General features: G+C 36.4%; 1 protein-coding gene across 1 annotated transcript; it reads right to left on the bottom strand.

Annotated features, from left to right (window-relative positions):
• Nucleotides 1-13,355: 13,355 nt before the first annotated feature.
• LOC103415705 (transcription elongation factor TFIIS-like) lies at nucleotides 13,356-14,758 on the bottom strand. The gene is made up of 3 exons (XM_008354005.4): nucleotides 14,525-14,758; nucleotides 14,075-14,434; nucleotides 13,356-13,982 (listed from the first exon to the last, which is right to left on the bottom strand). Exons 1-3 carry the CDS (start codon nucleotides 14,676-14,678, stop codon nucleotides 13,642-13,644), a joined length of 855 nt encoding a protein of 284 aa, XP_008352227.3. The 5' UTR covers nucleotides 14,679-14,758; the 3' UTR covers nucleotides 13,356-13,641.
• Nucleotides 14,759-15,359: the final 601 nt, after the last annotated feature.

The raw sequence follows: 15,359 nt of genomic DNA, 5'->3' as shown, positions 1-15,359 counted from the left end.
TCTTGCACACAATTGGTGCCCTTATAAAAGAAAGGGCAATATGGCTGTTGGTTCAAAAATCGAAGAGGCACCACTCTCCGGATTTCGAAGAGGCACCACTTTCCACACGCAACATCAGCTCTTCGAGTACCACAGATAACTTTGCCAAAGATCTCTGACAAAGTTTAGACACATAAATTTTGAAGATCCAACTACCCTACTATTACACACAAGGGTAAAGGAACAGCACCACTGCTTGATAACTGGAAAGTCCCTATGTGTGTCAACTTCCGTGCTCCGTGGCAAGACAGACTGGCAAAAATGCCCAACCTTTACTCACATTCGAGAAAACACTCCCAACAGGATTACTTTCTCAAAAATCGAAGGGACACCGCTCTTCGAATCTCAAGAGCCAAACTCCCAACAGGATTACTTGCTCAAAAATCGAAGAGGCACCGCCCTTCGAATCTCAAGAGCCAGACTCCCAACAGGATTACTTTCTCAAAAATCGAAGAGACACCGCTTTCCGAATCTCAAGAGCCAGACTCCCAACAGGATTGCTTTCTCAAAAATCGAAGAGGCACTGTTCTTCGAATCTCGAGAGCTAGACTCCCAACAAGATTACTTTCTCAAAAATCGAAGAGACACCGCTCTCCGAATCTCAAGAGCCAGACTCCCAACATGATTGCTTTCTCAAAAATAGAAGAGGCACTGTTTTCCGAATCTCGAGAGCCAGATCCCCGACATGATTGCTTGTTCGAAAATTGAAGAGGCACTGCTCTCCGAACTTCAAGAGCCAGATTTCCTTGGATAAAGCTTGTCTGCAATCTTCACACGCAACATCAGCTTTCCAGATACCACATACCACTTTTTCAAAGTGCTCTGACAAAGTTAAAACACGAGAAGCTTGCAGCTCCCATTACATTGCTATGACCAAGAAGGGTAAATGAATAGCATTACTACTTGTTGTTAGGGAGACTCCTATATATGTCGACCTCCATCCTCCACGGACAGGTAGACCTGCAAAAATGCTCAACCCTTCCTCATATCTGAGAGGGCACTTCCAACGAAGCCTCTCGAAATACTCAGCTTTCTTCCCCCCCAATAATACCTATGCAAACCAGCCACACCAGAGCAAAAGTATCTCATATCATCAGAGTTAAAAGCAAGAGTATCCCATATCATGCTTTTTCCCTGTCTTTTCCTTTGTCATTGTTCTTACCTGCAAGACAAGGAGAAAGAGAGCAATCAGTCAGCACTTGGAATCAAGCTTCCAGTCAGGAACTGACTGCCTGGAACCTCTTACCTGATTACTTACCTGGCATTGCTCTCGAGTACTCATCTTCAACATCTTATGCTTCCAGAGAAGATACCACATCTGCCTGAGGAACAGATAGAGCAAGTGAGAAGGATACACGGAAGCATGTGGAGACAAGCATAACAGAACACGTGCCGATACATCCACTACTTTGTCAACAGCAAAAGTATCCCATATCATCAGGGTCGAACGTACTCTAGATTTGATGGACTTGTTTTGACCCTCAAATTCTTGAGTCGACCTTATACTCTGGAGGAAACCGGAAAACCCTCCAGCCCAGTTCAAGAATAAGCTTGTGGAAAATTACTTATTCAAAAGCAAAAGTATCTCATATCATCTCTTCTCCTTTTTCTTCTCTTTATCCTTTATGATGTCTGCAAGATAGGGAGAACGAGAACAATCAGCCGGAACTCGAAATCAAACTTCTGATCTGGGACTGATTGCTTGGAGCTCTGATTGCTTACCTTGTCTGTCACCTTTTTCGGTAGATCTCCTAGCTCAGCGACTTGGGGGACTCCTACTACATGGTTTGTATCGCGCTTGACCAAGTCTGAAACTACAAGTAAGCTTCAAGTGAAATTGATACATTACCTTGTGTATCTCCACCGGTTAAAGATACCACCCCTGGATGGAGGAAGAGTACTTCCAGAGAAGATGCCACATCTACCTATGAGACAGATAAGGCAAGTGAAGACGATACCATACTTCGGTACTTAGAAGTTTCGTGATTACTCAGCAGCTTGGATCTTGCAAGTCCCCAACCGAGGAGCTTCCCTCACTCGGGAACTTAGGGGAGCACTGTTTGTACCATACTTGACCAATCCCGAAACTACTGAGCACCGATCAACGTTATACCGTCAAGGACCCAGAAGAGTTTTTCTCCAACCAGGAGGCCAATCACAATGCGACACGTGTCGACATCAGAAGCCAATCACAGCGCGACACGTGTCAACATTTGAAGGCAATCACAACACGACATGTGTCAATGTCAGAACAAAGCTAGAAACTCTTCTATAAAAGGAGATCATTCTCCCACAATATTGCCTAATGTCATTGGTACTAAATCATTTACTTGTACTCACTAAAGGAGAGCTTGAACCTATGTACTTGTGTAAACCCTTCACAATTAATGAGAACTCCTCTACTCCGTGGACGTAGCCAATCTGGGTGAACCACGTACATCTTGTGTTTGCTTCCCTGTCTCTATCCATTTGCATACTTACCCACACTAGTGACCTGAGCAATCTAGCGATGGTCACAAACCTAACACTTTATGTTGTACCAAAGTCCTCACTGATTTTGTGCATCAACAAAATGATTATTTTTGTTCATGTTAAAGATCGAATTATTTTTTTGTCGGGTCTAATTCATTTGCTTTTCATTTCATTTGGTTCTAAACAGGCGACGATTTGGCACCAGATATCTTGATAAAAATCGGTTTTTTTCTTTTACAAACATGAATGACAGTCTGCCATGGTGGTGTAAACAAAGGAAGACAAAGGAAAATGTTGGAAAGAGTGCAAAGTTTCTCTCCGAGATTGGTGTAAATGATTTTTCCTTCATGTTAAAAATCTGTGTTTTTTTTTTCATCGAGTCTGATTCATTTACCTTAGTAACTCCCATTTCATATGGGTCTGATTCATTTGTTTTATCTTGGTAAAAATCGATTTTTTTCTTTTACAAACATGAATGGTAGTCTGCAAAATTTTTCGTCGAGATTGGTTTGGCTCTGATTCATTTGCCTTCATAACTCCAATTTCATATGCGTCTAATTCTTATGTTTCTTATGGGCTATCAATCACGTTACGTTAGTTTAAATGGTAGGAATTAAAAATCTTTGAAATTTCATTACAATTTAGGACAATACTTGGGTAGTGATCCGTCAGTACCCAACTTTATTCACTTCCCACATGGTCCAATAATTTAAAACTTTGATATCATTGTAACCAAACATCCAATTTTTTCTTTAAACCCATTAACAAACAGAAACCTTCTTCCTCCACCTCCCTCTGAATCCGTGAGAACAAGACAAGGTCGACTTTGAGATTTCGGAGGCCATGTGCGAAATTTATAAAAGAGTCCATTTTTAAGATATTTTTTTTAAAGTAGGACAATGTATTGGTACTAGAAAATATTAACTTAAATAAAAATAACTTTTAGGACTCACTGATTGTAAGTTTACAAGTGTTATTAAATAAGTAAAAAAAGTTACAAATATAACCTTCACTAAATAATAAAAAACAATTCAACTTAAGCAACCAAATAAAGAAAAAAAAAAAGAACTTTAACGAAAAGTTCCTGGTATTGTTCACTTTAACAAAAAACCACATTTTTACACTAAAAATCAATCATGGTACTATTCATTTTACCCTTTATTTTTGTCCTTATCGTTAAAACTCAAAGTTTTCAAGCCCTTTTCATTAGTTTTCCTAAAAATAAAAACTTCAAAAACTTTAACTTTAAAGTTTCACTTGAATCTATAGCATTACTATATAATAAAATTGAAAAGAAAATCGTTTTTTAAGGTGTTGTTATTGGCACTCCTAATATCTCATTATGTACTCCAATTTTTTTTATTTAGAAAAAAAAATTTACACTTATAAAAGTGCACTATAAGAAATTTTTTTTTTGAACAAACGATATTACTACATTGCCCAGGGGAGTGATCCTTATATGTATATTCTCATTTCTACCTAGCACGAGGCCTTTTGGGAGCTCACTGGCTTCGGGTTCCATCGAAACTCGGAAGTTAAGCGAGTAGCGCACGAGAGCACCCCATGATAGGTGACCCACTGAGAAGTTCTCGTGTGAGTTCCCAGAAACAAAACCGTGAGGGTGTGGTCGGGGCCCAAAACGGACAATATCGTGCTACGGTGGAGTTGAGCCCAAATGTGGTGGGGGCCTGAGCCGGGATGTGACACCTGGGCTTGGAGCTCGTGGACAATGGGTGATCCGATGAGGCAACGGTGGTCGGTTGACACTTATGGATGGGGTGTCTGCTTGTCTTCTTGTTGAGAGAGAAGATGAGTACTTGGATAGTGATTAAGAGGGAATTTGGAGTGTTTGGTTAGGGAAATAGCAGGTGTTTGGTTAATAATAAAAAATTGCTTAAAGTGCCAGCTATTTCAATATTATTGGTCCACCTCAAAAATTCAGTATGTTGCGTCCTGACCAGTTAGCACCCAAGTGTTTTCCTACAATTTATCTAGATATATGTTAATAATGTTTTCTTTTTTAGTATGTTTTCTTCTGCCATGCAGGAAAATTCAATATCTATAGTTATCCAAAGTTTCGTATAACCAAACAAGTGGCTAGCTATAGTTATCCAAAGTTTCGTGAACTGTACCAAAACATCTACATGACTGCTACGACCTTTAACTTTGTTTTTGAAATAGTCTTTCGTAAATTACACACATTTGGTAAGAATTTTGTGGGGTTTGATAATTAAGAGGATCTTGAAGAAAAATTTTCCACCAAAAATTTGGTATTCAAACTATTTTGGACTAAATATTTAAAAGGCCTATGTATGTAATTTGTTGATAAAAATGAAACTTATTTTTAAGTGGAACTTGAGATTTAAGTTGTTCTTGTCTTTATTCATTTGAAGCTAGTTCTTGTCTTTATTCATTTGATCCCAAGAATATTTTATTTGGAAAAAAAAAAAAAAACCATAATTATGTAGGATGCTTCACTGGTTAAATAATCCTCAATTAAGTAGTAATAAAAGATTCACTAATAATTCTAATTTCGGGAAGGATGATGTTGCACTGTCATCCTTGAAACATCGATTTTTTTTTCATGTGAAACATCGTTTTTTTTTAAGGAAAACTAATGAAAAATGGCTTGAAAACTTTGAGTTTTAATGATAAGGACAAAATAAAGGGTAAAGTGAATAGTACCAAGTTTGACTTTTTAGTGTAAAAATGTGGTTTTTCGTTAAAGTGAACAGTACCGTGGGCTTTTCGTTAAAACTCCCTTTTTTTTATCGGATCTAATTCAGTTAACTTTGTTACCCTAATTTTCATATAGGTCTGATTCATTTTATTTTTCCATCTTGGTAAAATCGATTTTTTTTCTTTTACAAACATTAATGGCAATCTGCAAGGTTTCTTATCGGGATTGGTGTAAATGATTTTTTCTTCATGTTGAAAGTCGATTTTGTTTTTCATCGGATCTGATTCATCTGCCTTCATAAATCCCATTTCATATGTTTTCTTCTAGCATGTAACTTGTAAGAAGATTCAATTCATCTAATCTTTACAAATTTTATTTTTTAAAATTGCCATTAGAGGACTACCATGGCACCGTTAATAGCACTAAAGTTTGGGAAGATTGTATGTGCATAACCGTTGATTTAAAGGTTGGTATAACCAACCTTACACACTTAAGAATTTTGTGGGGTTTTGTAAAAATTGTTAAATAGCTTATTGTTATGTTTTAAAATAATTATTATCATTTTATTAGTTTCAACTTTGTCACCTGTTAACTGTAGACTTGGCATTCGTGTCGTGTTTTCCGTGTTCGTGTCGTTTTCATATCATACCCGATATCTTAACGGATCGTATCGTATAACACCTGTTAAAAAAACGGGTAAAATGACCCGACCCGATAATATTAACAGGTAATATGACCCGACCCGTTAAGAAAAATATTTTTTAAACCAATAAATAATCAAATGAAAAACATAATACTAAATAAGTATATACATACCATATTGTCACATCCAAAACATAAAACACATTTTTCTTTTAAGTATATTTTCACTTACCTAAAGTCTTTAATAGTTTTTTAATTAATGTAGGAATGTAAAAAAATATAGAAAAAATATATAAACGCTCGTAATGACCAGCTTTACAACTTTCATGAAGAGCTTAACTTCGAAATTCGCCACTATAATCATATAAATCATAGATCAAAATTTAACCGTTGATTGTTGTTTACATTTACGCTTCATTGTTCTCATCAAAAATTTTTTTTTCTTCGGATTTTCTATTTTGAAAACTTGATCTATTAGAGGATGCATGAAGATGAACGGTTTGGATCGTTGATATTATATTCAGAGTTTTACGGTTAGTGAAAATATTGCTTAATGTTTATAAAGTTTCTACAAACTATATGACATCGACTCATATTTCAGTTAACCGTAAATATTGAAACGTGATATCAAAAATCTGAACAGTTCATCTTTTTACATCCACCATATGATCATGTTTTCAAAAAAGAAAATTTAAAAAGTGAAATTCAGTAAGAAGAATAAAGCGTAAATGGCAATCGACGGTTAAATATAAATTTAAGGTTTATGAATTATAGTGTTGGATTTCGAAGCTGACCCCTTCATGAAAGTTGTAAAGTTTGTCACTATGAGTGATTGTATACTTTTTTTACACTTCTACAATAATTATTATTAATTTTATTAATTTTCCCTCAAATAAAAAACATTATTCATGAAGGTTTGGAGGATTTTAAAAATCTAAACGATAATGTAAGTGTAACCATTATCTACTCGTAGAGGAATAATGATGAATCACGAGTGTTTATGTATTCTTTCACATTTTTCATACTTGTATGTATGTCTTCTTAGTTTTTGCCTATACAAATACTATATTAATTTATTTTAATTTTGGACAACAACAAGTTAAGTAAAATTTATCCTAGTAATGATAATAAGGAACTCTCATAATAAAAATAAATAATAACTAAAACTTTTTTTTTAAACTTATATAGAATAATAATACAAAACTATATATTTAATAAGAATATATTGTATATATTAATATGGCTATTGTATTTTATAATAAATCTTTTAGTAATTAAACTTTAAAATTATCAAAATAAATTTTTTCTTAACGGGTCGAAACGGGTTACCCACGTGTTACCCGCACTTAACGGGTTATCCGATAATGACCCGAAAAGTTATCGTGTTGACCAGTTATTTTCGTGTCGTTTTCGTGTCGTGTCAGAAACTGCCGGGTCTAGTTAACTGTACCGTATCACAACTAGCTTATCAAGTTTGAAATTATCAGAATTATCTTGGTAAACAACGGGATAACTTCCTGGTGATGGGCTGGGATTTTACGAGCCCATTGCCGCAGTTGTATAAGATTGTCAAACAGAAGAACCACCGCAGGACGATAATATCTATATGACTGCATCAGGCTCCGCCGCCATTTTTCATACCGTGTTGGACACATTAAGCACTTTGGCCAAAAGTGTGCTATAAAAACTATTTTGGACCTTGACCAAAAAAGCCTCAACATCAAATCACATTCCATGTCTATAGATTGAAAAACTAAAGAGAAGCTATAACTAGCCCACTTTTGTAGTAGAATCTAAAAATCTGATATTCAAACTATTTTGGATCTCATATATTTTATTTTGCAGGAAGGATCTTAAATAAAGATTCTCCACCAACAATCTAATATTCAAACTATTTTGGATCATATGTTTAAAAAGAATATGTATGAAATTTGTCGATGAAAATTAAACCTATTTTTTGTTCTAATTTGTAATTCTTTTACAGGGGATTAGCACGGCACCCTAAACCTGGCAAAAATTTGGGGAAATACCATTTGTGTAGGTGTGGATTCACAATCTACAAATGGTCTAGCCAATGAAGTATCTAATTATACTAGTGTAAATTTTCATAGAGTGATGGATAATATCTATATGACTGCAGCAGGCTTCGTCGCTATTTTTCATACCGTGTTGGACACGTTAAGCACTTTGGTAAGTATTTTGTGGGATTGTATCAATAAATTGTTGAAATAGGTTATTCTTGTGTTATTTAACTTTTTAATCATGTTGTTAGGTTAAAAGATTACCACATTCTGATCAACAGTATTGGAAATTGCTTATCATTTTTCGAATCATGTGATTTCTATTGGTCAATCACTCGTTCATTCCCCGGTGATGGGCTTGGACAATAGTAGCATATTCCCGCAAATGTATTGTGTTACCACATCGACTAAGAGAATTATTGGGGGCCATACATTTGTCATAGGATCAAGGGCAGATCAGTAAGTGAATTATTTTAAAATTAACATAACTAATTGTTTATATATAAATAAGAGTCTAAATACTTTTTTAATAATTTCCAGCATTTCAATCGAACATCTGATAGTTCACAAGTATAAACAATTAGGGCATGTCGTTCATGACATCATGTCACTCTTAACACGTACTGCAATAATGGATCCCTATTGCGGTGGGGATGTCTTAGATAAAATATTATTATAGTTAGACTTTTATAATTCAATTTATAATTGTCAATTACAACTGAAAAAAAAATATTGTTTTTGTATTTTATTTTGCATGAAGGATCTTGAAAAAAGACATTCTTCAAAAGTGTGCTATAAAAACTATTTTGGGCCTTGACCAAAAAAGCCTCAGAATCAAATCGCATTCAATGTCTACGGATTGAAAAACTAAAGAGAAGCTAGCCAGCCCACTTCTGTAGTAGAATCAACACTGACAAAAATGAGCTCTACTACTTTCTGTACATTTCTTCTTTTCTATCTTCATAATAAATCGCATTGACATGCTTACCACGGTTTCTCAACCAATTCATCAAATTGCTCCAGTAGAAATAGAATGCATGCTTGCCCTAACGACATGGCATTTAGGCCTCTGATAACTCAAACATGAGCGAAAGACTTTCCACGCGGATGTCCTTGATAAATGTAATAAGAAGCCAATCAAACTAAACCCGGAAAAACAAAAGAGTAATTAATAATCAGCAACAACTATATTAGGTAGCTCACCTGAGCAATGGCATGCTCGCAGAGCCGCTTGAGGCCCTGAGCAGTGACGGATGCATTGAGGGGCAGGGGGATCAACTGACTCTCCGAACTTCGGTGAACGTGCATGGATACCTTGGGTGCTAACCTTCCAAACTTCGGTGAATGTTCATGGATACCTTGGGTGCTGCCATTTTGAAGATTAAAGTTGGCTTCATACATGCCCTCCAACCGACTTCAGGCCTACCAAGACTCAGTGAACGTCCATGGATATCTTGAGTGCTGCCCCTTGCATACATTAACAGGTGAGCAATATGCCTTTCCAAATGACTTCAGGCCTACCAAGACTTGATGAAATGGCGATATGCATGCTATTTCTGGTAAAAAAAAATTGCGTGCGTATCTGCCACTCGCCCTGAGCAATACTGATCAGCAGCTCTGAGGAGATCCTGAGTAATATCCAAAGTAAAACAAACAGCGGACAGCCAAAAGAAAAGGAGTCCAATGTGAAAGAACTCACTCGTCCACAAATCTTCTCCTCGAGGTTTTTCAATGACTTTGCCACGCATTCCTTAGTTTTCTGCAAGTATCAAATAATAAAATACATTAAGGCACTAAAACTATGATGAACTAGACAAAGAGAAGTCGGGGGAATAATTCATGATGTACAAAGACCGACTTAAAATCAAGTAGACAATCATATAAAGGTTTTTTTCAAAAGAGAAAATTACTTGAGCAACGAAATCTCCATCTTGGAGTTTCTGAACTGATAGGATTAAAAGCACACCACAAAGTAGCACACAAATGTCCTATTGATTTTCCTTATTAACACTAAAATTTGTCAATTGTAGCATATGAAAATAAGGGTCTTTCCCACAGAAGATTGTTTTATCTAACTACCTAAAATGTCACAAAAACTGGGTTGCTGTCCCTACTGACCAGCCACCGAAAAATAATTATTAGACCGACTTATACTTATCTAAAGTCTACGAAATTTTATATGCAGATACTAGACACACAAAGCTACACTCACACAAATTTTTGGGATTTTTGGAGTTGATTTGCTATTTAAATTAAATCGAACAAAAACAGGATAGAAACCAATTTTAAGTAGTTCACAAATTAAGAAAAACGAGTTAGGGGTATTGCTATCCACCACCAAATAATCATGCAAACATGTTATGTTTCATTCAAATTCCTTTTATTTCCAGATGAAGATGCTCAAGTTGGCTCAATGTTAGAACTCAACCTATTACTCTTTCTTACGTAGTATGTTAAGAGAATGGCGTTTTCAACTTAACTTAGTTCCTAGCATGCAATCTAGAATAGCGTGTTCATCGATTTAACAAGAAGAAATCATTAAGAACGAAAAGAGTTTGAGTCATCACAAGGCATCGTAAGTACTGGCGTTGTCTTACTTATCCTAGAAATTGGTTCACATGTTAATTGCAATTAACAAGTACTACTCTAGAACATATGTAGGTCCTCATTCGACAAGGGCAGGCACACACATATTCATAGCATTAGAATCCTAGATATGCTTACTACGTATGCATCCATAGAAAACAAATAAAGAATTCATCAATGAGACAAGTAGTGAACCAATTTTCATCCATTCATAAAAGTAATTCAACGAAATGTCATAACAAAATTGCAATCATATTCGGGGCTTCAAAACAGCCCTAACTACTAAAAATTTAGTTACACACAATCCTCAAGTTAAAACAAAAGATAGACATGAGTTTGAGAAGATAGAACCGAAAGAAATCGACCGAGGCCTCCTCCTCCTTTTCTTCCTTCCTTCCCCAACGCTGCTTTTAAACCAATTCTTGCTGCATCATTTTCTTCTCCTTAACTCACCCACTAATAGCAACTTAATGATGACAATAAGTGAGAGGAAATGTGGTAAAACAATTGTAACACTTTAGGTAGCCCTTATGCCAATTACTCCCTCTTAATCCTCATTTTTAATTCCATTTCCTCTGATATTTGAATAAGTGTAAGCTGACTTGTTCTTGGCTGCATCAGTTTTGGCTGCTAGTTTTATTGGATTTATTGCCTTCAATGCAGTTACAAACTGCTCAGCGTCTTGGAAACCTTTCAGTGTTAAAAAGGCCATAACTTCTTCTAGAAAAATGATATTAACAATCCTCGAAATGTTCCAGAAAATAGACATCCGTAGCTTTCCAAGCATATAAGGCTCATTCTCTAATTCATTCTGAGCTGTTCGCAAATTGCTTCCAAAGTCAGCTGATCTGCACAGGCAGTTTTGACGAATTTGTTACTTAAAATCCCACTTGTGCTATATTTCTTTTCTTTGCTTGACAAATCCCACAAAACACAAAAATAAAGTAAATAGCTCAAAAATATAAGGAACTAACTAAGAAAAGACAAGTGAATTTGATGTAAAATATATATAAATATGAGCTTATCATAAACAGCTCCAAACTTAATTATAGTTGCAGTGTTATCCTGCGAAGAAATCTCAAATTAATCTCACTTTTATACAAGATTAAATGATTGTGGTCGATTTTGAGGCTAAGCTCCTTCCAAGTCAAAGCAATACACTACCATCAACATTCTTCGCAGATCTAGCAAAAAAAAAAAAAAGCCGAATGAGTACTGCTCCTTCCACAAGAGTACCAGCAACGCTACCAAGAGTTGCCGCACACTGAGGGATCACATTAAAGAACTGCTGGATCAGGGACATTGCTAGGAGTATGTCAAGGCAAGGCAAGAAAGGAAGATTCAACCGAACCAAAGAATGGGGGCATGTCCGATAAGCACATCGACGACGAAGATCAGCACCCGGCGAAAAAGCCCACTCTTAACATCAATTGTATTTATGGAGGATGTAGGGTCTGATAAGGTAAGGAAACTGGTGAACAGTCCCCAAGAAGGGAGTTTGCATCACCCTGAGATGGACCCCTCATAGACACCTCCATATCAATTAGGGAAGAACCATCTGAACCGCATGATATTTGATTCCGTTCCTAGGGATATGTAGGTCATCAGTTTTGGACTCATTTGCAATGCCGCCGTCTGCATGAAGACAAATCCATCGAGAACTCATATTTGTAACGCCCCACCATAGGCTACTCATCCAAGATCATCCCTAATGTAATACTTATGCTATATCATCTTTTCTTAGAACAACATCAGTGATTAGATTCTCCTTCTTGGAGATATGTAGGCAATCCTTCCCGGATTCAATCACACTCCCTCATCAACAACCCTATTTCCTTTATCAAATAAAGAAATTTTAAAGTTTGTTTATTTTATGATCAATGTTTGTTTCTTCTTTCTTTTTTATGGTGATACATACCTCAATCATTTGAGCAAAGCACAACTTTGAAACTTTGCATGATTGTAAACCTAAAATTTCAAAGTAATAATGTCAAAGGAGTCTCTTTTAACCTATACCGTTTTGTTCGTTTAGCAGTGCTCTTGTTTTTTCCTCCTTAAAGTACTTATGTAGTGTTTAACAGTTACTTTAGACCAAGTCTAAGCAGTGCTCTTGTTTTTTTTCCTCCGTAATGTACTTATGTAGTGTTTCATGTGTCTTGTATTCTGTAAGATTTGATCAGCTACGGTTTGTAATCTATCAGTTTCCGATTTTTAATGAAGTCGCTTTATATGTTTTGGTGCACCATTATTCGAGTAGAGCAATTTAAAATATACATAGTCGTCTTAGAAAAAGAAATTTAGTCTAAAGTAACTGTTAAACTATAGTTAGTCTATTCATTTGATCTCCAAGCAGGCATACTTGCCTTGCAAGTAATACAACACAATCACATGTACTATAATTAATCGGTAATATTAGGGAGACTAAATTTGTGTGTCACCAATAAAAATGAGCACGTTTATTAACGCTTAAGTAATAAACCAATAATCAACTTTCATGTCCATTAGTTTCCAAAATTGTCTACAAATTTAATCTCCCTAGCATTATCTATAATTAATAGCACAAACGCAATGAAGGTTTGTTACCATTCAGAACCATGAAGAGCTACATGTTTTCAATGGACATCGTTATGGTCAGGAAATGGTAACATTATATGTCGATTGTAAACAAAAAAGGATTTGGGGGTCTTTTCTTGTTGCTATATACAAGAATGCTCTTGGCTGCATAACAAGTATGAAGAACAAGTGGCTATGAAACAGAAATACGCGGACGAGGTATCACAAATTAATATGCTCCTCTTTACAAAAGGTTAAGTAAAAGTTATGGGTGAGTACTAACTAAATGATTGTCGAAAACGTTTAGGAAACTGACTCATATCTTTAACGAAACAAAATTGCGCCACAAAGAGAAAAGCACAAGCAAAACCCCCGAATCTCAATTTCCACTAAAACAGGTCCCATTTGCCAAATTTCACAACACACACACGCATATATAATGTCCTTACACGCAAAGTAGAACAACACTTGATAAAGCATAATTGCGAAATTTATACTATACTAGGGACAACAAAATACTCAGAAGACGAAACATTTGTCTGACCAAGTGCGAGGAAAACAACCACGAAAGAAGCACACAGAGCTAGCTCCAAGAAGAGACTTCCTACCAGAACAACAGCCTTAATTCCAGGGGCTTGATCAGTCGTTTTATATCAAGATAACAGGGTCGTCCTCCGGCCACGTGTTCAACTGTTGCATTTCGGCTAGGGACATGTTGGCCAACATCTCTGGCGTGATCTCCCCAAGAAGAACTTGTCTGCGCAAATCTTTGTTCCAAGGGATGTTAATAAGAGTTATTAGAAGTGAATACCTATAAGCCACTGGTTCCATCGTTTCATCGGGACCCCAGTGCTTAAACAGCGCAGCCTCCACTTGAGCAGCAACTTTAGAAGGGTCAGATGCATTGACAGAATCCATATATCCTTCATCAACTTCCTCAGACACCTTGGACAAACCACCGGCAATACAAAGCCTTATAACACGCCGCTCTGTTTTGACAGTTTCAGAAAACAAAGCCAAACGTTAAAATCAAAATTAAAAAGAAAAAAAAAGGGAGAGAGATTGGGGCCGAATCAATCACCTCGGGAAGGAGGCAGCAAGATTTGCCGTGAGTTTGCTGGGTACTTCTGCCGCAGTTCGGCTATGGGCATGTTGAGCAACATCTCTGGCGTGATCTCTCCAAAAAGAACTTGTCTGCGCAAATCTTTGTTGCGCCGAAGAGTATCCAACAGAACTTGACGCTTTACTTCCAATGGTTTGTCATCATCGGGACGCGAGTGTTCAAATTGAAACAGCGCAGCCTCCACTTGAGCAGCAACTTTAGAAGGGTTAGATGCCTTGAAAGAAACCTTATATCTTTCATAATCTTCCTCAGACAAGAGGGACAAAGCTCGCGCAATGCAGTCCCTTATACGATCCCGTCCTTCTGTCGTGACAGTTCCTGAAAAACAAAGCTAACATTATAATCAAAGTAAATAATTACAAAAAGAAAAAGAGAGGGGGAGAGAGAGATTGGGGGCGAATCAATCACCTAGGGAGACAGGCGCTGGCGTAAATTGTGCAGGAGTTTCATCTCTTTCTATGGGGATATCAACCAGCCCCGCGGTTACCTGGGCGATTGAACGGTTTTTAGGTATCGGAAAAGGGATGCAGGGTTTGGCGTCTGCCCTTGACCCCGACGCCATGGCACTCTCTCTCTCTGAGGTTGGGAAATTGTAAGCCGGGTTCAGGGTGCTGAGGAATTCGTGTGTTATTCTCCGGTTCTTTGCCTTTATTTATAGTAAATAAAAAAGAATTGCCTGCCTTGCAAATAATACAAATTTAAAGAGAAAGGATCTTCTAGTATTCTAAATATATTTTACTAATGATTTACACAATCACATATAATTTCTGTATTTTAATTTGGTATCTGAGAAAGCAAGCACATTGACTAATTTCGTATTCTCTCCCAGATTTTTCGTGGGAAACCGTTTATTTCTGGAATATGTATTTACCACTTATGCCACAATACCCTAATTAAGTCATAAATGTCATCCTAACTCATCCTAATATATTATATAATTACTTTTAGTGACGTCTTAAGCTTTCAAAAGAGACATTTTGGTATCAAATCGGAGTTGATTTGGTTGGTCAAAAATGTGATTTTCTAAGAAGTTTGAATTTCAGTTCAAATAGGAAACCGTTTATTTCCTAGTTATTCTATTCTATTATGTTTCTTAATTTTTAGAAGACCTTTTCTAGGTAGGATTTTATTTTGTAACAGTATCAATAAGGCTTTTTAGCTTTTAGCCATTAGAAAAGAGGATCAATTTGAAGAACTTAACTAGGCTTTGATGTTTTAATCTGATAAATTGATGGTGCCATTA

The sequence above is a fragment of the Malus domestica genome, chromosome 03, assembly GCF_042453785.1.
Source record: "Malus domestica chromosome 03, GDT2T_hap1".
Lineage (NCBI taxonomy): Eukaryota > Viridiplantae > Streptophyta > Magnoliopsida > Rosales > Rosaceae > Malus > Malus domestica.
This window is presented reverse-complemented; position numbering and strand designations above follow the sequence as displayed.